This window comes from Drosophila bipectinata, chromosome 2R (assembly GCF_030179905.1).
Source record: "Drosophila bipectinata strain 14024-0381.07 chromosome 2R, DbipHiC1v2, whole genome shotgun sequence".
Lineage (NCBI taxonomy): Eukaryota > Metazoa > Arthropoda > Insecta > Diptera > Drosophilidae > Drosophila > Drosophila bipectinata.
Genome location: NC_091737.1, coordinates 8,221,500 through 8,242,472, shown reverse-complemented (window position 1 = coordinate 8,242,472; position 20,973 = coordinate 8,221,500). Strand labels below are relative to the sequence as shown.

Here is a 20,973-nt window from a genome sequence, read left to right as displayed (position 1 = left end):
CGTTATAACTTTGGAACGGAATCTAATATTGAAGTATCCCTGTCTTTATCCTTAGTGACATATTGTACAGCCTGCAGTTATACGTTTATAACTATGTATCTTTGTGTTAAAGATCTGAATGGATTTCAAACAATAAAATGATTTAAAACTTTAAAGAAAATCAAAATAGCCCCTTGTGAGCGTTCTAAGAACTAAATTTAAAAGGAAAGAGTGCCAAAGTAGCAGAAGCTCCTGGCCCAGCCAGCTTTCTCCAGGACGAGCTTATTGTTTGGCCAACTGTCAGCGAGCGCCAGCTGAAGCAACAGATGTGCCCCCAGCTGGCAGAGGTTGCACGTAAACAAGGCCAGAGCGCAGACGCGGTGGCAGGTAAACAAACACCTGTGGGACTCCCACGGAGGTAAACAAAGCCAGGGCGCCGATGCGCCAAACGTCAGGACACGCGCACTGCCGCCCCAGAAGAGTGCGGCGAATGGCAATTAAAGTGGGAGCCCGGAGGTCCCTTTCCAGCCAAGGGGCGTCTAATGGTGGAGCTTTAAGCTGCCCCAGAAACGTCACAGAAACGTCAAAACGGGCCACGACAGTGTAGAGAGAAAAGTTTTCGCTGGCCAACAACACACACACACCAAAAAGTGCTGGCTCGCGGAGAAAATTCCTCAAAAAATTAAATATATTTATTAATAGAATCATAGTTCTATAGAAATTCATGAAATTTTGCACACGGTTAGTGAAAGTGGACTGTGAGAATGGGCCGTGAATGAGGGGCTCTTGAATTGATCCAGTGATTTTGTGACCCCGGGGGGAATATGTTTTCGGATGGCCAGGACAGGTGGCCAAAGCCGAGCTAACGGGATATGTGGAGCAAGTGCAAATGCCAGTGCTTCGATCGGTGGTAGGCTATAAAAAAAACGGATCCGATTGGTATTTATGTCGCGCTCCCGCCCGATCGTCCTCCATCATCAGCAATTAGTACATAAGCAGCAGCAGCAGAAGGAGCAGCAGGATCATCAGGAGGAGCATCATGGCCTGGCCGACGAGGACGAGGACAGTAGCCCACTGGTGGCGCCTCTGCATGGGCCTTCTCTCCATCGTGGTCTGGCTGGTGCCGTGCGTCAACCTGCAGCCAGCCGAGAACATCAACTACAATCTGTGAGTGTCATTTCAGTCTTGTTCGAGATTTCTGCATCTTTTCCAGAGGTTATGGCATTTCCTAATCCTGACCCATATTCCGCATCTATGTATGTACCTGCAGCGTTCATTCTTGGGCCGACAAACTGGGCATGGAGCTGTTTCATCTGGGCGATTTCATCACGAGGCGCAAGGAGGTGCAAGAGGTGAGCCACCAGCATTTTGTTGTATTGATTTTTCCGCCGCTTTGTATGTTTTCAGTTCAGGTTTTTGCTTCTGTTTTCCTTTTTTCTCTTTTTTTTTTTGTGTTTTGTGAGCTCCTTGTTGACGTCTCTCAGCCTCAGCGACGTCAACTTCGGCTCCGTATGTGGGTTAAAGGCTAAGGGCTGCGGGCTGCCTGCCCGAGCGGCAATTATAAAAAATGTAAAGCAAGATGGGCCAACTCTGTGTCAGTAGGTCGAACTAACAATGCTCTAGGAAAAAATTGTTTGCCCAAACACTTGGGTGCTCATTAAAACTAATTACAAAAAAAGTGAGGGAATTAAATGAGAGCGAAACTAATTAGTTTTCCAAAATAGAAACACAAGCATACTTTTTTGGGCCTACAGCTAATTAATATTGAACTTCTGAAAGTAAATCAGAAAGTGTATTATAATATTAATGGTTTTTCTCCCAAAAACTACAATTATGTAAATATGATAAAGTACAAACTATCCGCCTTGGTGTCTCCTCTATGAGGTCAGATTTGGCTGTCCCTATCCCCGGGACTAGTCTGGCTAGTAAATTATTTTTAGGCATCGCAATTGGATTTACAAATGGAATTGTTTTGCACATGAGTTACAGTGGCATTTGTGCCAACTGTTTATAATATGCCTTATGCATGTAAATGTGCTTGTCGATGGGTCCACTGGGGGCTCTTAATGGGTTTTATGGGGTGGTTACCCTTGCCCATTCCCCAACCATACCATGGCTATGCGTATTTCTGAGAGACAACATAAAATATTTTAAGGGTTAGGGGCAAGCTAATTTATGTACAAGTCTAGTCCAAGCTGAAGGTTTTAATTTTAAATTTAAACAAATTACAGAGCTTCAAGGAAGCCAAAGTTGTCTCCCGAAATGGCGCCTCCATAGTGGACTCCATGGCCAAGGAAATAGAAATGATGATGGATCTCAAAGTCAGCGCCGTGCGGGTAAGTAGCTCCTCTAAGAAACTCCTCTAAATAAATATTAATAAAACATTTAAACAGCGCATTATGGATACCGCCGAGAATACGGCTCTGTCGCATCAAAACGATTTGGCGGACAAGATGTTCTCCTACTACAACGCCAAGGAGATGCTGGAGCCCGGCGATCCCTTTCCACCCATTCCCACCCCGGCGCCCGACATGGACAAGGACATTGGTGAACCCCTGATCTACGTCCAGCCAAAGGTGGTGGTCCTGGAGAAACGGCCGGAGTTCCACAACACGCCCGTTAACTTCAGCGTCAGCTCGGTCCACGTGCCGGTGAATGTGTTCGATCGAGGTTTGAACCCATTAATGATCTTCATCATCATAATCCGTGTATCTCTTCTCTCCGCTCTCCACCTGTCTCTTTCTATGACTCTATATCTAACTCTCTCTCTCTTTTACTATATGTAATTGTAACTGTAACTGTACTTGTCGCCTGTGTGTGTTGTTGTCTCTGTCGGAGGCCATGATTTTGAATTCTTCTTTGATCGAAAATGGCGGTTTGAGGTCCTTTTTGAGGTTATGTTTAAAATACTTGAAGAAATAATTGAAAAACCTAGCTTATTTAAATGCATTTGGAATGTATTTTAAATCTGTTTTAGTTTTTTCAATCTAGTTTTTTCAAAATATTATAAAATATATTCTTAATCTTTTGAGAATCTTATCCGCCATTTTCGATGGATTTAATGAAACCTAATCAGGGCCTTAAAGTAATGCTTTTATGTAAAACACCAAAAAAAAAACCATTCTAATCTAACACTTTGTGTCTCTGTCTAGCTGCAGAAAGTAGTTAACCCAGAAATCGCATCTAAATCGCTCTTACTAACTCTCTCTCTATCTCTGTCGCTCGCTCGCTCGCTCACTCGCTCTTTAGCTGTTTGCTAGCTCGCTTGACCGTTAATATATATCCTTTTTTTTTGATATGCCATTTAAAAAATAAGAGTATGCCATAAGCCGTACGCTGCGCCTCCTTATTTTTCAATTTTCAAACCGCTTGCGTCAATGCGTGTGTTTCAACGCGGGCACGTGTCATAACACCCATTGTGCCGCCCGGCCCGCCCACTCTGTACCTAATGCCGATAATCCGCCGGAGCTGGACTCCGGCTAAAATGGGCCGTTGGCAGTGCAATGTGTAACGTTGACTACGCGCTCGCGTTCCTTCTGAGAATGCGAATGCTCCACTGCCGACACACGCGGAATGCTTTGCCAAAAAACCGTACAACACCCAACTTGAGCCACCAAGCACACGTAAACTAACTAACTAACCAACCAATCAACCACCACCAACCACCAACCAGTACAAGAGAGACACCTGTCACCCGTAACACCTGTGCCTGCACTTCAGCGGAAGAGAAACCCAAAAAAATAAACAATTATAGAAAACAAACTAAACCACGTTTAAGACCAGAAACTAATTAGAATTTCTTACCAAATTTTTCCCATTTCTTTAAATACACGACTTAAAAAAAAACAATTAAACAACCAAACACCACACAAACAAAACACACGATATACAGCACCGGATGTGATAAAAGCAATTCAGTGGTCGGAGAATTTGGATCAGATATTCCGTGACAATTACAAGAACGATCCGACATTGTCGTGGCAATTCTTTGGCAGTTCGACTGGCTTTATGCGTCAATTCCCTGCATCGAAGTGGAACAAGGACGTACCGGTTGATCTGTACGATTGCCGACTACGATCTTGGTACATGGAGGCGGCGACGAGTCCGAAGGATATTGTTATCCTGATGGATGGATCCGGTTCAATGTTGGGACAGAGGCTAGATATCGCAAAGCATGTTGTTAATACGATACTCGATACATTAGGTACAAATGACTTTGTGAACATCTTCACCTTTGCTAAGGAAGTGAGCCCAGTGGTCACATGTTTCGAGGATTCACTGATTCAAGTATATATCAATTTTTTTATTCGATACTCTTACTCTTATGATTTTTATATGATTTTTCTTATATTATTTGTTTAGTTTTCTTATTAATCATGATTGATTTCTTTATCTTTCCCCCGACCAAATTCTGAATATGAATATCATCACCCAAAAACCAAACCAATTCGATGCAACAAACAACAAACAACAAACCACAACAAACAATACACACACTCTTCCGAAATTCTAACCAGGCGAATCTGGACAACATACGTGAACTGAAAGAAGGGATTGAATCGTTTAAACCCAAATCGATCGCCAATTACACCGCTGCATTGACATTCGCTTTCGAGTTGTTGGAAGAGACCAAGTCGTCTTCGCGCGGGGCGCAGTGCAATCAGGCGATCATGGTCATTGGCGACGGGGCGCCGGAGAATAATAAGGCGGTCTTCGAGCTGCACAACTGGCGGGATCCGCCATACAAGCCGGTGCGTGTGTTCACCTACCTGATCGGCAAGGAGGTGGCCAATTGGGATGATATACGGTGGATGGCGTGCGAGAATCAGGGCTACTATGTCCACCTCAGCGACACCGCCGAGGTGCGCGAGATGGTCTTAAACTACATACCGGTGATGGCCAGGCCATTGGTATTGGGTAGGCACGATCATCCGGTCATTTGGTCGCAGGTCTATGCGGATATCGAGGTGGGTAGCGCCACCAAGTGGTGCAATACAAACTATATGGCTATTGTTTGCCCCAAACACGGTTTGCCAATCATTCAATCCAATTCCCAAAAATCCCCCCTATGATTCTCTGACACAGGACACCAAGCTATCCGACTACCTGTGGGAGATCAAGCAGTGCGAGGAGCAGAAGGCCGATGTCCTGGAGTACTGGCAGGTGCAGGACAGGATGCTGGAGCCCAGCGAGATGCACCGCCGCGAGTACCGGCGCATGAAGGAGGTAGGTGTTGATTCAGACGCTTTTAAATCACATTACTCATACGCCCCGTATCTGCAACGCCCCCGTAGACCTGGAACCAGCCCGTGGACTCGAATGTTTACCAGTTTATGACCACCGTCTCGATGCCCATTTACGATCGACGCGAGAATGCGGTAAGTGAAATCGACACAGATCCATCGTGTCCCCTGTGGCACGATCCATCGATCCAATAGCAATCGAACCGAACTCTATCAAGCGAGTTAGCACTGCAAAATTCTTAGCGGAAATCTATGAAAGAAAAGCAAATAAAACTGAAATCAGAATCAGAAGCAGCCGCCGATGCAGCATAGCAACGAATTCATTTTATCCCCCAACTCATTTAACGATCGAAGCAAGAAATCGAAATACAGCAAAAAATAAATCCAATCCGAAACTATCTATGTAACAACTCACTTTATACTACTACTACTACTACTACTACTGTATTAATAATTTATGCGTTATATATATAAAACACAACTACTACTACCTACCAAACTATACACAACTATACCACAGAATATCACCGAAGAAGTTTTAATAAATGAAGCACTCTGGGAATTGCAAACACGTGAGGTACAAACTATAATGCCAAATTCTAACAAATACCAATCGAATTCAAACTTAAATTTAAATAAATTTCGAACGAAATTTCTTTTGCGTAAAACTCGTACTCGTACATATTTGCTCTTGATAATACAAGTTTTATATACGCCAATTAATTGCATATCGTATTGAGCTCTACTATATACTCGTATATATATTATCCGTATATATATATATATATATAAATATTAAGAATAAAGTAAACAATTTGTTATACTTTGCGCTACATACATGCATACCTAATCCATATTTAACCGATATATCGTATACTCTAACTAACTATACTCGTATAACTCGTATATAAATCTAGCTAAACATGGTCTAGGACCATGGCATTCTTTAGCAACCTTTTGACATTATAGTTGACCACGTACCGGGTTTTCTAGTTCAAATATTCAATATTAAACTGAAATTTCAAATTGAAAACAAATTGTAAATCCAAAGTATAATCTCATCTAATAAGGCGATTGGACCAGTATTTAACGATAACTAGATATTGTTTTTTTATTATCCTACATACCTATAACCGTACTCGTATTATAACAAATTATCGAATTATAGCTATGCCTAGTTGATTACTTAACGTATAAATAGAACATTTTATCTAGCATTTTGAGTAGTAGAGTTTACCATTTGTTGTTTTAACTAAGAAAGATTGGGTTGAGCCGCGATCGACTAGACTATCTCCACTTTGTACGTATATATATATAAACATATAGTGCTAATTGGTAGCCCCGCCTCCTCCGATCAACCCCTGCCTAAGCCTAAGCCTAAGCCCCCCAACTCCCCTAAAGAATATGTGTTAGTGTAACGATTGATGTTTAGTAAGTACAATCATTGACAAAGCGAAAAGAAGGCCAATAATCGGAGAAACCTAGGCTACGGCTGAGGACCTATAGAGCACACAAGAACCACCATCACTACAGATCTATACTACATAATGATATCCAAGAGACACATCCAAAAACACCATCCAGAAAATAGGCTCCTAATTGCAATGGAGTTTTTATACCCTTCGTCGGCTGGACAGGATTCTGTATCAGTTAGGGAAAGGACCCTTTATCGCACCCCGCCGCGCTTCCCGCCCACCGACACTGCCACGCCTCAATCTCCACCCGCCCATAAAATAATCCTACTTAAGTTGCTTCCGTTCCTAGCGATTGATTTATTAAAAACTACAAATACAAATTCACAGCTCATTAATCTAACGACCGATATAAATCCGGCTGCGAAAAGTATCCCCCAAGTTGTGAGTAAATTGTATCTAAAACCATCCATAAAAATTGCAAAATCTTATGCAAATGCCAAAGCAAATCCCTGTTGCCATTTTTTATGCAAAATTCTTAATATTTTATTATTTTTAATTTTTCAAACTTCAAAGCATGTGTGACTTGATCGAAATTGTCTTTGATTTTCAACTAATTTGGTTCTGAGCACTCTCGAGATTATGCGATTTTTATTATGAATTATGTATCTTTTGTTTAGTGTTATGCCTATATCCATGCCACCCACCACCCCAGCCGCCCAAGGCCACGATGCAATGATAATGATTTTTGATTTCTTAGCCAGTCCGCTCAAGTGCTTGGTACTAACCCGAATGATTTTTTTTCTAATATGCAAACTAAACCTAAGCTCTCACTCCGGCACTTTCTTCCTCTCTGTAAGCCTCTGTGTGTAAGCTTTCGCCGAAAGAACACTCCCTCGATCGGAGTGGTCGAAGATCCTATGTCTGTGCTCCTCTCTGTCTCTCTCTGTAACTCACTTCTCTAGGCAAAAGGTATCCTGTAGATCCTTTGCCAACCTAACCACAAAATGTTTATTTGAAGGGTATAAAAACTGTGAAAAATCTACACCGTAAACCGTTAACACCGTAACACCAACAACGCAAACACAGACATGCACAACTGTACTTTCTTTGCGGAGAAAGGTGTAACAGCTTTTTTCATATTTTCTTTTGAAATTTTTGTTTAAAACTTTCCGATTTTGTAAAGAAAATATTGTAAAATACACTCTCAGTTCAACTAACTTTCTAATTAATATTTTGTTTTCAAACAAAAACAATGTCCTTGTTTCATGATTTTCATTAACACTGCCTCCTAAAACTTAACGCTCTCATACGCTCTTAGTACAACTCTGCTAGCCATGTAATTAGCTGCTAAAATACAGATTAAAACGCTTAACAAAATTCCTTGTAAACATCAATACAAGAAACAAAAAATTTATAACAATAATTGCTAAATGAAAATAACTTTGAAATCGACTTTCTTGACTGTACTCGTAAGTTCTTGCGTAGTAACGATGCTTCTCATATTTGCATTCGACATTGTTTACGTTTTTGATTTACATCTTTACGTATTTTCCTTTGAGATGCCTTAAGGCGTTTTGTACTAGCAATGCCATTTATCGAATTCAAATTTCAAATTCATTCAAAAATTACCTATCAATTCGTCTGTACTTGTAAACATTTAAAGTCCAACTTGTGTATATGTTTCGTTTTCACTCACTTTATCCGAAAACCCCCTTTAAATGTAATCTCCAAACTTCTCACAGACAAGAATTGCGAATATCCTGGGCGTGGCAGGCACCGATGTGCCCATCAATGATATTAAAAAGTTGCTATCGCCATTTATGGTAAGACTCTTGAAATATTATTAAATATTATTATTTATTTAAATATATTTTTTGTGCAATTCCCAGCTTGGCGTGAATGGCTATGCGTTTATAGTAACCAACAATGGTTATATACTATTCCATCCAGACTTTCGTCCAATTGTAAGTTCTATACTTTAATAAAATATATATATTTTATTTAATCTTTATATCCTTTTCTTTGCAGTTCCAAGGTTACATATTAAAACCATCATACAATAGCGTTGACATGATTGAAGTCGAACTATTGGATGACGATAGACCCGCCAGAGACTTTAATCCAGTGCTGTTGACGGTATTTAATAAAAAATCATTTAAAAATTAAATTTTATAGTAATATTATTTAATATTTTTGTAGATAAGAGATTCCATAATCAATCAATCGACAGGCAGCAAGTGGATGTTGGTCAAAAATCATTTCGATGAAATGGTAAGTCTTTCTTTTTGAAACAAAAGATTAAATAATTAACCGAAATTGTTTTTTATTTAAATTAGAAACGGGTGAATCGCATTAAGCGGCAGTATTACTGGACAGCCATCAAAAAGACACCTTTTACTTTGGTCATCTCATACCCAGAGCAGTACGGAGTAAGCCGCATGGACATAAGAACCGAACAGGAGATCCATAGAGTTAACATCAAGGGCACAAATATACGCAGCTTCTTTGATGGCAAGCGCTGGAAAATACATCCCGATTGGTAGGCTCTACAATCTTCTACTTATTCTAGAATATTTAACAAATATCTAATTATATTTATAGGCTATTCTGTAAGCACAGCAACCGGACATTTAAAACGCCAGAGATTGAACTCTTGTACTTTCTCGAGCGTATGTCCGAGCCTGGCTGGCGGTGGCCGGGAAGTCGAAGCGCTATGCCCCCGGAGCACGCAGCTGCCATGTTCTGTAAGTATAGCCCATCCACCCACATTCCCATCCGAAATTTTGCCATTTTCGAAACTCGAATCCGATCGCTTCGATAAGCCGCAAGTCGCTAAGCTTTCCCAGACTCTGTTATGCGTATTTGTGTTCGATGTTAGATGCGATTCAATTACGATTACGATTGCGATTTCAATGTTCATGCAAATTCACAGCTAACAACTCATCAACTGGCCGCTATCCATCAATCAATGAAAAAGAAAGCTACTATTGTGAGTAACGAAAGTCAAAAGTCATCCAAAGTCACTGTGTTGTGCACACAATCATGTTAATAATGCACTCGGTAGCACTACTCCCATCAGCACATCCTGCACAACCAGGGCATAACAAACTACGATATATACTCTATGGATAGATGAACCTATCCACCTTAAATATCTTACATGGGTGAATGGTTTTTCATCCCAAAACTTAAATACCATATTATGATCCATCGTCTAATTTGGCCTTAAAAGAAAAATATTTATAAAATTAGCTATTGATGGAACTGACTTAAAAATAAGCTAAAACTATTTTAAACCTTACTTTAAGTAGACTACCAGTAGTGTGTTCTAAAAGGCACTGTAGTTAGCTGAGGAATTTGCACTTTCTACGATGCATGCTGTTGTCTTTTCGAAATGACTCTTTTTTGGAATTTTTATAAATTACGCCAGATCATGGTGTTCTATGGGCTCGCAATTAAGCTACTAGTTTATGAAATCTGAGCTCGATTAAACTTTTCTGAATTTGTTTTCCAGGTGATCGGCAGCTGATGCAAGCCTTGGTGTTCGATGCCCGAGTCACCGGGTGGTTCTCCAACAAAACCAGCTGGCACTCCAAGGACGAAAAGGGGTAAGTGGGGATCTTTGGATCGAAGGGAATGATAGGCATTAGGCTTGACTTGATAGACACCCAAAAAAAAAATAAAATAAAATAAAGTACAGTCAACGCCATGCACTCGCCCAACAAATACAATCGATCGATTTCCCGGAACCGGAAGCCAGCACATATTAACCGTTTTTTATTTCTGTGTACACCCTTCTTTTTCTCACTTTTATTTGCATTTTATACGAATTCTTTGTGTCGTCCTTGTCGCCGTTTTGTCGTTTAATATCTTTCTCATATCAAATTTTTGCACCCACAACTCAACAACTATGAATACTTTGTATGAATATGTGTACTACTTACTGATACCTCTTTTGGAAAATCTCTTGAACTTAATACCACAAAACATATTGCCTTTCCATTATGAAATGCCAAACCATTCACGAATCTAGCACAAGCGCATCAAGCCCAATAGCTGTTCTAATGGGTTTGCTGCCAAGGTAAACAACGAACAGTAAACTTCAATACTCCACCTATGATCTAGTCCTAAGTCTAATTTATTTTTTAGTTTACAAAAAATTAAAAATATATTGTTTTTGTGTTGATAACGATTTTATTTCATTTATGCACAGGAACGAATTCAAGCAGCGCTTCGGCGTCACTTTGGCCTTCTTGGCCACCCACAGTGGCCTCACCCGCTGGCACGAGTTCCATTCGAACGGCCTCGAGGATACTAGAATTGGGTAGGTATCCCTTTCCTTTCCTAAGATTGTATTAGTAACTCAATTAAATGGAACACCTGCAGGGAGGCGTTTAGTCAGAACAACACGCGAGCCATCGATGAGATTTGGTACAAACGAGCCGTGGACCAACATTTTGTACGAGAAGAGAGCTTTGTTTACTCGGTGCCTTTCGATGCGGGTGGTGGGTTAAATTTAAACCCTAATTAAAAATAATATCAATTAAATATGAAACGTTTCAGAAAGCAAATCAGAGATTCTAGTAACCGCCAGTCATGCCATTTTCCATAACGAGGGCGGCAAGGCAGCTCCAGCCGCGGTGGTTGGCTTCCAATTCCAGCACTCGGCTCTCTACAAGCTCTTCCACAACATCACCGGCAATGTAAGAAGGATTCAAGGATCTAAACCCACTCTAACTCTAACTCTAACAAAATCCCTTAAAGGCCTGTGCTATGGACGACAAAGACTGTTATATTTTGGACAACAATGGCTACGTGGTCATCTCCACCCGGGTCCATGAGACGGGACGATTCTTCGGCGAGGTCAATGGAGCCATCATGAAGCGGCTGCTGGAGGAGAATGTGTACAAGCGGGTGATTGTCTACGACTACCAGGCCGTGTGCTTCAAGTCGAAGAACGACAACAATGCATCCAGCATGTTGCTATCGGTGAGACTAACTTCCTTGTAAGACTAAGACTAGTTATAATGAAATATCCTTCCAGCCTTTCGTCCATGTTCTGCGTCTGGGCAAATGGCTGCTGCATACGGCGCTGTGGTATATTGTGCAACTAATGCAATGGGCGCCCGGGGTGTCCGCCCATTTTGCCGATATGCACGGCGACTTGAACGGCACCGAGCCGAGACCGCCGCCAGAGCACCACGAGAGGAATGGCCATGGGAACGGGAAGAAGAAGAATGATGACACCTGGCTGCGGTATCTGACACTGCACCGCACCAGGCTAAAAACGTGCGACATGCAGCGCGAACTGTACACCCTCTTCAATGAGAAGGACAACGTTGTCTACAATATGACAGCGCACGCATGCGAGCGGCCATTTGTTGTCCTGCCCATACCGAACAGCAATCTCATCCTGCTGGTAATTGACCAGCTGTGTCCGCGGGACGCCTCCCTCATCCTCACGGTGAATCCCCAGACGATCGACTACCACCTGCCGGTCAACGATTCCTTGGCTTGCTTCAAGCAGGCCAGCGAGTTCAATCGCGTGCGGCCCCAGAGCTGTATTAGCCGGCATGCGAACGTGAGTATAGGTCCTTGGGCAAGGATATTAGCTTTGAAATGAGTAGAGCTCTACTCTTCTTTAAATATTAAAGTTTAATGTTGCTAAGATTACTCATACGCCCCAAATAGCAGTATACTGAAAACACAACTCATACGCCCCATAGCCCCGATTCTTAAAGAATATTACTCATACGCCTAGTAACCCTTTCCAAATGAAATTTCCTTTCCAGGAGAGCGCCATCAAGCTGTGCGGCAAGGGATGCGCCGTGTACGCGAACCTGGGCCTGCTGCTACTCTGCCACATACTGAGTCGCTGGCTGTAACGGCGGCCGATGGGTTAGCTTAGATCTAGGCGATATGTTTTTGTATTATATATGGAAGAGCAATCCGGAGGACGGGACATTTTTTACTCTAACGCTTGAGCGCAGTTCAATATTTTTGGTCACCTAGAGAGAAACTTTTCCAAATTAGTCGTTAAGTAGCTAAATATCCGTTTTGAGCTCCGCGTTTACATTCGCTGTTGAGCGGAGAGAAGCCAACGTGAACACGGACAGTGTGTGCTGCCTACGACGGACGGACAGGCGGGCTTATCGTAGACCTTCCAGTAGATGACAGGAGCAAATACGAGAAAAAATTAAAAAACTAAATTTAAAGTATATATTTATTGCAATGTATAAACTGAAAAAAAAAACAAAAAAATTCCAACAACGGCCTTAAACGACTTGCAACCATCATATAAGCTGAACGCAAAGCGCCGTCGACTGGCGACAAAACTTATGGCACACACTGTTCCAATGCCGACTACTGCCCATGGTTATGCGTGTGTGAGTGTGTGTGTATGATTGATATTGTTGTGCGTGTCTGAGGGTGCCTGAGTGATATTCCTAATCTAAGACGGCCACATTTGTAAGTAACACTTAGCTACAAGTTTATGTTTAATGAACGGATCAAGAAACCTATCGGTAAAGGCGAATAACGGAACCATTTAATTATATATATATACACACACATATACCATAATACGATATATACCTACGAGTACTTACGACCGGTACATGCTAATTAATTTAAGTAGCTTTTGTACATTTGCTTAGCTTAGCCCGAAAACAAAGAGACAAACTAACCGAAAGTTCAGCCTTGGAAGAAACTACATAAAACTTTTATATAGAAATTCGTTAAAAAATGATGATAATGAAAATTGTAAGCCACTAAAAACCGAAACCAAAACCAAAACCAAAACCAAAACTAATACAAAATTTAAAGGCATTGTTTTTTTATATACACTGATGACGATACCTAGCATACCCACAAGTACCTACATATATGAGAAAAAACAAACCAAAAATGAGAAAAAAAAAAACTTTTTATTACTAAACTACTTGATATGAGCCACAGAACTGAGCCGAGGACGAGATGATTGAGTAGACGCAACAGCATCTAGCAACTAAATTATAATTAATACTACACTTAACATTGACTAGTTGAAATTTACCAGAAAAAAAACCCAAAGGACATAACTCACACACTATCGTGTACATCTAGACAAACTCTACTCTAACATATATATCTTGGACTTGGCCGAGAGGATCTCTCCGCCGATCGGAACCGAACTTGCTAAGCTTTAGCCCCACAATCTCCTCCCCTCCCTCTCCCCCTCTCCCTGGTAGTGTAATCAACTTGTGCCATTCGAACTGCCTAGAATTTGTTATTAACTATTTAATATTGAAATCATATGAGAACTAACCAGAACTCTGTTAACCATCTTATAGTCCTCTCGCAGGTTGTTTTCACTCCTTAACCATTTTGTATATTCAGATTGAAAGCCAGACTAATACCAAGCTTGCATGCCTCCACACCAGGACATTAAGCCCGATCTCCTCGAAAACAAGACACTCGCTGACTGCCACAATTATACTACATACATAAACATATTTCAAATTCAATCAAATACAAGTAAAACCATTTGTCTAATGTGCTAAAAGAAGAAACTGATAATAAACACAAAATAATTTCAAAAATACAACTCTATTGTTTTATTATCTAGCGGGGATCGTATATAGTACGATAAGTATATAAAGCACATACATATATGAAGATTATATAATTTATAGAAACAAATCTTTCTATGGAAGGTTTTTTTGGTTCTTAATTAAATTAGAAGAGCAAACCATGTTTTATTTTTTTATATAAGGAAAAGTCCAAAAATTGTATTGAATTTTTTATAGTTTTTTAGAAGCTTTGAATATCCTTTTTTAAAAAAATGCATAGCTATCTGCGTAAAAATTGTAATGATTTACTGAACCAAGCTTTCAACGACATTTGTTTTTAACCTGAAATCTGACCAATTGTGTGAAATTCCTTGCCGAAATTGCTTTTATAATTGAAAATTCAAAGCCTGGAGCTTTAGGATCAATTAGCTTTTTTAATAAAAAAATCTTCATATGCATTTTTCCCGGATGGTACGGAAGGGTGTTGGTGTGAAAAAATCATGGTACTAAATGTTTCCTGTATATTTGGTCCATGGGGGTATGCAGTCAAATATCCAGAAAATTAAAGAAAACAAGAAAGGAAAGCTAACTTCGGGCGGAGCCGAAGTTTATATACCCTTGCAGTTTAAACCGGATATATATCGCAAACATCGGGTATAGTTGGCCGATCCTTATGGGAATATGAATATATAATCCAATTTATTACAATACAAAATCTAAAAAAAGTCTCAAGCTTCTATCTTCAAAAATACCAAAGTTGGTATTTCTACCAAAAACCATTTCCGATCGTTCAGTTATATGGCAGCTATAGGATATAGTCGGCCGATTCCGATAGCTTTAAAACTGAGAGACTAGTTCGCGTAGAAACAGACAGACAGACGGACAGACGGACATGCTCATATCAACTCAGGAGGTGATCCTGATCAAGAATATATATACTTTATAGGGTCGGAGATGTCTCCTTCACTGCGTTGCACACTTTTGACCAAAATTATAATACCCTCTGCAAGGGTATAAAAATCCAGAAGTAATTGAATAATATTTTTGAGCAAAAACCAATAAAAATCAAAAATAATTCATAATTTTTGGATTTTTTTGCTCAAAAAATAATCATTATATTGTGATTTTTTTAAATAAAACTCATAATTGTAACGACCCCTGGTATCTAGTTATAGTTTGGGAGTGAATCACAACACTTGGTCATTTTTTGAAATATTCTTTATGCTTAACAATTTATTTTAACACAAGTTTATATTATTTTACATAACTTTCATTGTATTACAAAAAGCCTTAACTCGATAATTAATTTCTAATTTAGCTAAATGACGAGTTTTTTGTTTTGTCCAAGTTATCTGTTTCAGTGTAGCCGGATTAAAAAAAAATCATAAATAGTCGGATTTTGATTGAGTCTGGGATGAGCTCGTTGCAAGTATGCCTGTGGTCTACATAGTGTGTTTCGTATGTAAAGCAGTGACTTTGTATAAATCGCGCAGTATGTATGCTTATGTTGCAAACAGAATGATAAACGTATTTTACAAGACGAATGGTTAAAAAGAATAAAACAATTTAAGATGATAGATTAGATTATTAGTTGAAGTCTCTCTCTGTTCTGAAATCTCAATTCACAAAAGTAAACGTCAGGAATTAACGATCGATATGAAACAAATCATAAAGAGGGCAAGGATCAAAGGGCAAACGGTTCTTAAGTTGAGTAATCGACGGCCCCGCTTCCGTTCTGTTGCATCCGCACCGATCGGCGGCGCGTCAGGATGCGGCCCGGTGCCGCAGACGCGGCATCAGTACCTTCGTTAGCCACCCCTGCTGCCGCCCCAATGATCAGGCCCGTTTCCGCGTTTGTTCCCATCGCCGCAGCTGCAGCGGCCGCCTCCTCACTGGCCATGCCAGCCACAGCGTTGTCCACAATCACTGGCATCACCGCCACGGGCGTCACAGTCGGGATTTCGTCTTCCAGCTGGGAGTTGCGTCGCGTGGTGAGGCTGCGCAGCTTGGACTTCTTGGGCGGCAGAGTTCGTGGAGCAGTCACTTCCCTCAACGGCACCACCTCCTCCACATTGTAGGCAACCGGATTGGGGATGACGGCCGGCGTTGGTTCCTCCTCGTAGTTTCGTTTGCGCGCCAATCTGGCCGCGTTGTCAGTGCCGTTTCCGTTGCCATTGGTGTCCTCAGCGACTGGTAGGTTGTCGCCAATCGTGGTCTGTTCGTTGTTGATAATGTTGGAGGCCGCGCCGTTGAAAGCTTCCGGTTCCGGGGGATTAGTGGCCAAGCACGCGTTCTCCTCAATGGTCTCCAGCTTGGATATTGTCTTGGCGATGGTGCTGCCGTTGGTGGCTGGCGCGGGCGCCACAGGCTCGTCCTTGGGGCTGTTGACCTGCTTCAGTTGGGCGTTCTCCTTCTCCAGCGACTGAATCCGGTCCCTTGTAGTCTTCAGTTCTTGCTGCAGGAACAGAATGGTGCTCTGCATGCCCTCCACATCTTCGTCCAGTTCTTGCAGAAAGTCGTCCAGTTCTAGAAGGGGAGGATGTTAGTTTGGGTCTGGATGACATGAGTCTTGGATCTTACCCGACTGGGACTTCTTGACCTCTTCGCTGAAGCTCTTCTGCATGGCCAGCTCGGTCTCCAGCTTGGCCAGCCTGCCGTTGGAGGTCATTTTGCCCAGCTCCTCGTTCTCCTGGTAGAGCAGTCGGCACTTGGCCATCAGCCGCTTGCCGGTGTTCGAGTCCGGGGTGAACTTCCATGCCGAGAGCTCGTTCTGCGTCTCCTCCAGCTTGGACTTGGTGGCCTTCAGCTCCTTCTTGAGGCGCTCAAAGAGCAGATTGACAGCCGGATCGAGGAGGGCAGTGCGAAGGGCCAGGGCAGTGGGTGCCTGCTGGGCCTTGTACTCGGCTATCTGGCTCTGGAAGGGAAGGAGTGATGAACTGACATTGCAGAAGCACTATATAGAGACTTACCACATAGTCTTGGAATTCCTGCTCCTTGTTGGCCAGTCGGCGCATAAGAATCTTCTCCCTTCGCTGGGCGTCGGCACACTGCTGCCCCATGCGGATCTGCTCCATCTTGAGATTCTCGATCTCATCTGCGAAACGAAGGGGAAATGGGATTAGTTTTGGGCTGTCAGGCAGGTGGAGGATATGGTCGAAGCTGAGTAAGCCATTCTATGCGAGGATAAAGCAGCGAACGCAGTTCTATTTAATTGGTTGGATTGTCTCTGTTTTGCACGACATATATTACAAGTTCTTATGGGCAAAGTGTGGTTTAGGTGGGAACTTAATACGAAATCATACCAATGCGTCGCAATCATTCGTGTAAGTTCGTGACATGGTCGGTGGAAGAGGCCGCTTCCGGTCGTCAGGCTCTTTCTCTGGCTGATTCGATGCGATGGTCACATATACTTGTACTTGAACACGATTTGGTTATCTCTCGATTTGGCACTTGACTTGGCACAACACCACCCCCAGGCATTCTGCTCATTCTGGGATTCATTTTCATTTCTTGAACTGAACTGAGTTGGAATTGGAATTGGAATTGGAACTGCATTGCGATTCGAATCGATAGATTTCGATTTTCGATTATTATTACTTGCATTTGCTTGAAACGACACTGTGGGAAACGACAAGATCAGACCGTTGGCAATGATTTTGTGGCAGAACTGAAAATATTTTTGAAAAACACTTGCAAAAAACTCGACGCACACACTAGAGCTCAAAGCTCTCTCTCGCTCTCACGCTCTCTCTCTCGTGAGAGCTTTTCAAATGAGCTTTCTTTGGCTTTTTGGGACATTTTCGAACACTCTTTCGTCTTACAAAAAGTTTATTGACATCTCATATATATATTATTATATATATGTATGTATATATTTTTGTTGTGCAAACACGTAAATTAGTTTAGTCGGGTAATTATTTATTTGTACAATTTTGGTGGCTCTGGCGCTCGATTGCGAGTGTGTGCTGGCCCGCATGCCATTCAAATTGGCAAACAATTAGCATGAGCTTTGCTCTTATCTCTCTTATCAGCGGGCTCACACATGCACATTCTCCGCCATTTGGCGCCTTTTATTTCATTTATTTGTTAAATCAAATATTTATTTAAGATTCGAGTTCTTTCACTTTTTTTTCTCGGCTTGAACACAAAACTTGAACATAAAAATAATTATGATCTTTCTTCGTTGGTTAGGCACTTTACACTTTATTTTATTATTTTTATTCGTTTTGCGTTTTTTTTTTTTATTTGTTGACGTCGACGCATGAGCATGAGAGAGCAGGATAGAGACAGAGACTGTAAGGGGGGCTGGGGCCTGAGACACGTTGGCTCTCCCGCCTCTCTGCCTCTCCGCTGGCACGTAGGCAAGCGGAAAGTGGTCGAAAAACGATAACTGTACAATCTTGGCGTTTTTTATTTTATTATTTTTATTATTATTCTTTTATTTTATTATTTATTTTATTTTTATTCGATTGTTCTTTTGCACAACACTGGGAGATCACTAGGAGAACATTTCTCAGGGAAGTTCATAATGCACTTTCTTATTTATATTTTTTTATATATTATTTTTATTTTTATGAAGTTCTTTATTATTTTCCAACACTTTTCACAATGGGCCGATTTTCATGAATTTTGTGGCTTAAAAAAATAACTTAAAAGGTAAACAAAGTGGCTAGCAAGTAGTGTCCGAAGAGTGTTCGCTTCAATTCAGGGCACACACGTGGAGTTCTTTCGAGTGTTTTTCATAAAAAATTTCTTTTCTTTCACAAAACCCAACTAAAACCCAGAGACTAAAGGATAACACAGGATATAGTCACACTTTTTTCTTTCAATTATTATTCATCTTTTTTTGTACGAGTATGTAGAGTATATGTGGTATATAGGGGGAGAGTAGAGTATATAGGGTCTCTGATAGGCAGTGTACCAAAATATGCAAAATACCTTCGAGCAACCGATGACGCTGTTCGGCGGCTGCAACAGCCTCTGCAACGGCATTTTGTTGCTGCTGTTGTTGTTGTTGTTGTTGCTGTTGTTGTTGCTGGTCCTGGCTCTGATTGTGATGATGATGATGGTGCTGGTGGAGATGATGATGATGCTCCTCAGGACCGGATGGCGTGGGCGAGGCGGGTCCGGAGGGCGGGGGAGCGGGCTGATTGGTGGCACCGGCACCCCCAACGCCGCCACCTCCCCCACTGCCTACACCGCCGCCACTGCCACTGCCTGCGACGCCACCGCCACTGCTGTTTAAAAGGTTTAGATTTTGCTCGTATTTCGAGGTGGGCATTTTATCGTAACTGCTCATCAAGGGTCTTTGATCGTCCATAGTCATTGCAGCGACACTCATAACTCGATTTAAAACGCTCTAGTTACGATATCTTGTTGTGGTTCTTGTTGTTGTTGTTCGTGTGGGTCCTTTGCTGGCGTTGTTGTTTTTCATATGGAGGGGGGGGAGGAGGAGGAAGAGAAAAAGACACACACACAAACACGCCGCTGCTGTGCGCGCTCTCACCAATACAATTACACCAATACCAATGCCCCTGCGCCACTATCAATGGCGAGACGCGAAGGCAAACTTTTTGCAGACGCTGATTTCGATTACTTTTCGCGTAGTTTCAGCGCCCAATTAACGACCACGCCGTGAACTGTTCTTTGTATTACACTTTTTCAATATTTTCGGTCGGTTTTGGACACTTTAACGGCGTTATTTTTGCATTTTTCGACGCTGCGAAGCGGCCAAGCTGAAATTTCTCGAGTGGTGCTGCCAACTTTCTGTTACAGAATCCATCATGGCGATTTCAGTGTAACCGTGCTCTGCTGAAAATACCAAAAATGTGCTCAGCAGAAAATACCATTGGCCAATGGCCTTTCCCGATCAGCTGTTTTTCGTATTTTGGTTTGTTTTGAAGATTTGTCTGAATTTTTGTAAAATAAACAAACCAGGAAGGAAAGAATTGTTTAATTTAAAAACAGTTGCTTGGGGACTTTGTGCAAACCGTTCCTAAAGCCTAAAACAAAAGCCAGGCCTAAATCTGAGTTACACAGGACCATAGTTGTCACCATGGCAGAAGGTGATCCCTCCCAGGTGCGGGTGAAATTAGAGCAGCAAAATATCAAGGAACGCCTTAATATGCACGTGAAGCGGCGCCTCCAACAAGACCCGGACGTGCCCACTGATAACTTTGAGTTCCCATCTGGAGACAACAACGGACCTACGAACCTGAAGCGCACCAAGGTCAAAGAAGCCCCAAAACAACGAAAACCTTATCAGAAACGCACAGAAAAGGCCAAAAGTGAGACTGCAAAGGGCAAGAAAGGTATTAAACCAGTACTTACTATCAGTGACTTGATAATAAAGTAATTTCTATTTCAGTTGGACAACTCGGGAGCCCGGCAACAGATATACCGGAACCCCTGGACGAGCAGGAGATGGAGGGCGGATCTCCGGAGGCTGTGGAGGTTAAGTCTTCTACTCGGGATCGCTACAAAAATGCAGATATACTCAACATGGTGTTGAGCGTCAAAAAGTGCGCTCTAATGCAGGATCCCGAGGTTCAGGCCTTTTGGTCGAAAGTAATGGCAGCCATTAAGAGCTAGGCTTACATAAGGCTATATAGATATTTAAGGATAATGATTAAGAATATTAATTTAAGATATTTTATTTGTTTACTTAGTACTATATACACAAAGTGTGTTTGTTCAAAATGGTTATATTTATAAAGATTTATTCCGAATACTTGAAATATTTTTTCGAAAATATCTTAGGGTTCTCCAGGTCCAGTGCGCAATCTC

The 20,973-nt window shown here is 41.7% G+C and overlaps 3 protein-coding genes across 11 annotated transcripts; 2 read left to right on the top strand and 1 right to left on the bottom strand.

The window, feature by feature from the left end:
• Window positions 1–145: 145 nt before the first annotated feature.
• stj (voltage-dependent calcium channel subunit straightjacket) lies at window positions 146–14,199 on the top strand. 8 transcript variants are annotated; one of them, XM_017251415.3, is made up of 24 exons: window positions 146–1,146; window positions 1,250–1,331; window positions 2,211–2,315; window positions 2,373–2,649; window positions 3,872–4,266; window positions 4,497–4,946; window positions 5,065–5,205; window positions 5,274–5,357; window positions 7,025–7,078; window positions 8,380–8,460; window positions 8,527–8,601; window positions 8,666–8,773; window positions 8,837–8,908; window positions 8,974–9,176; window positions 9,239–9,381; window positions 9,570–9,626; window positions 10,152–10,245; window positions 10,671–10,718; window positions 10,851–10,961; window positions 11,024–11,142; window positions 11,201–11,340; window positions 11,402–11,626; window positions 11,682–12,218; window positions 12,430–14,199. In XM_017251415.3, exons 1-24 carry the CDS (start codon window positions 1,019–1,021, stop codon window positions 12,520–12,522), a joined length of 3,822 nt encoding a protein of 1,273 aa, XP_017106904.1. In that variant the 5' UTR covers window positions 146–1,018; the 3' UTR covers window positions 12,523–14,199. The 8 variants fall into 8 exon arrangements, with proteins under 8 accessions (XP_017106904.1, XP_043066367.1, XP_017106906.1 ...); XM_043210432.2 differs by lacking the exon at window positions 7,025–7,078 and adding an exon at window positions 5,743–5,799; XM_017251417.3 differs by lacking the exon at window positions 7,025–7,078.
• Window positions 14,200–15,390: 1,191 nt separating this feature from the next.
• On the bottom strand, window positions 15,391–19,971 carry fl(2)d (female lethal d). 2 transcript variants are annotated; one of them, XM_017251453.3, is made up of 4 exons: window positions 19,126–19,971; window positions 17,157–17,281; window positions 16,768–17,101; window positions 15,391–16,713 (listed from the first exon to the last, which is right to left on the bottom strand). In XM_017251453.3, the coding sequence occupies exons 1-4, from the start codon at window positions 19,526–19,528 to the stop codon at window positions 15,890–15,892; spliced, it is 1,686 nt and encodes a 561-aa protein (XP_017106942.2). In that variant the 5' UTR covers window positions 19,529–19,971; the 3' UTR covers window positions 15,391–15,889. The 2 variants fall into 2 exon arrangements, with proteins under 2 accessions (XP_017106942.2, XP_017106943.2); XM_017251454.3 differs by lacking the exon at window positions 19,126–19,971 and adding an exon at window positions 17,490–17,617.
• A 94-nt stretch (window positions 19,972–20,065) lies between these two features.
• LOC108132151 (uncharacterized) lies at window positions 20,066–20,917 on the top strand. The gene is made up of 2 exons (XM_017251455.3): window positions 20,066–20,498; window positions 20,555–20,917. The coding sequence occupies exons 1-2, from the start codon at window positions 20,243–20,245 to the stop codon at window positions 20,776–20,778; spliced, it is 480 nt and encodes a 159-aa protein (XP_017106944.2). The 5' UTR covers window positions 20,066–20,242; the 3' UTR covers window positions 20,779–20,917.
• Window positions 20,918–20,973: the final 56 nt, after the last annotated feature.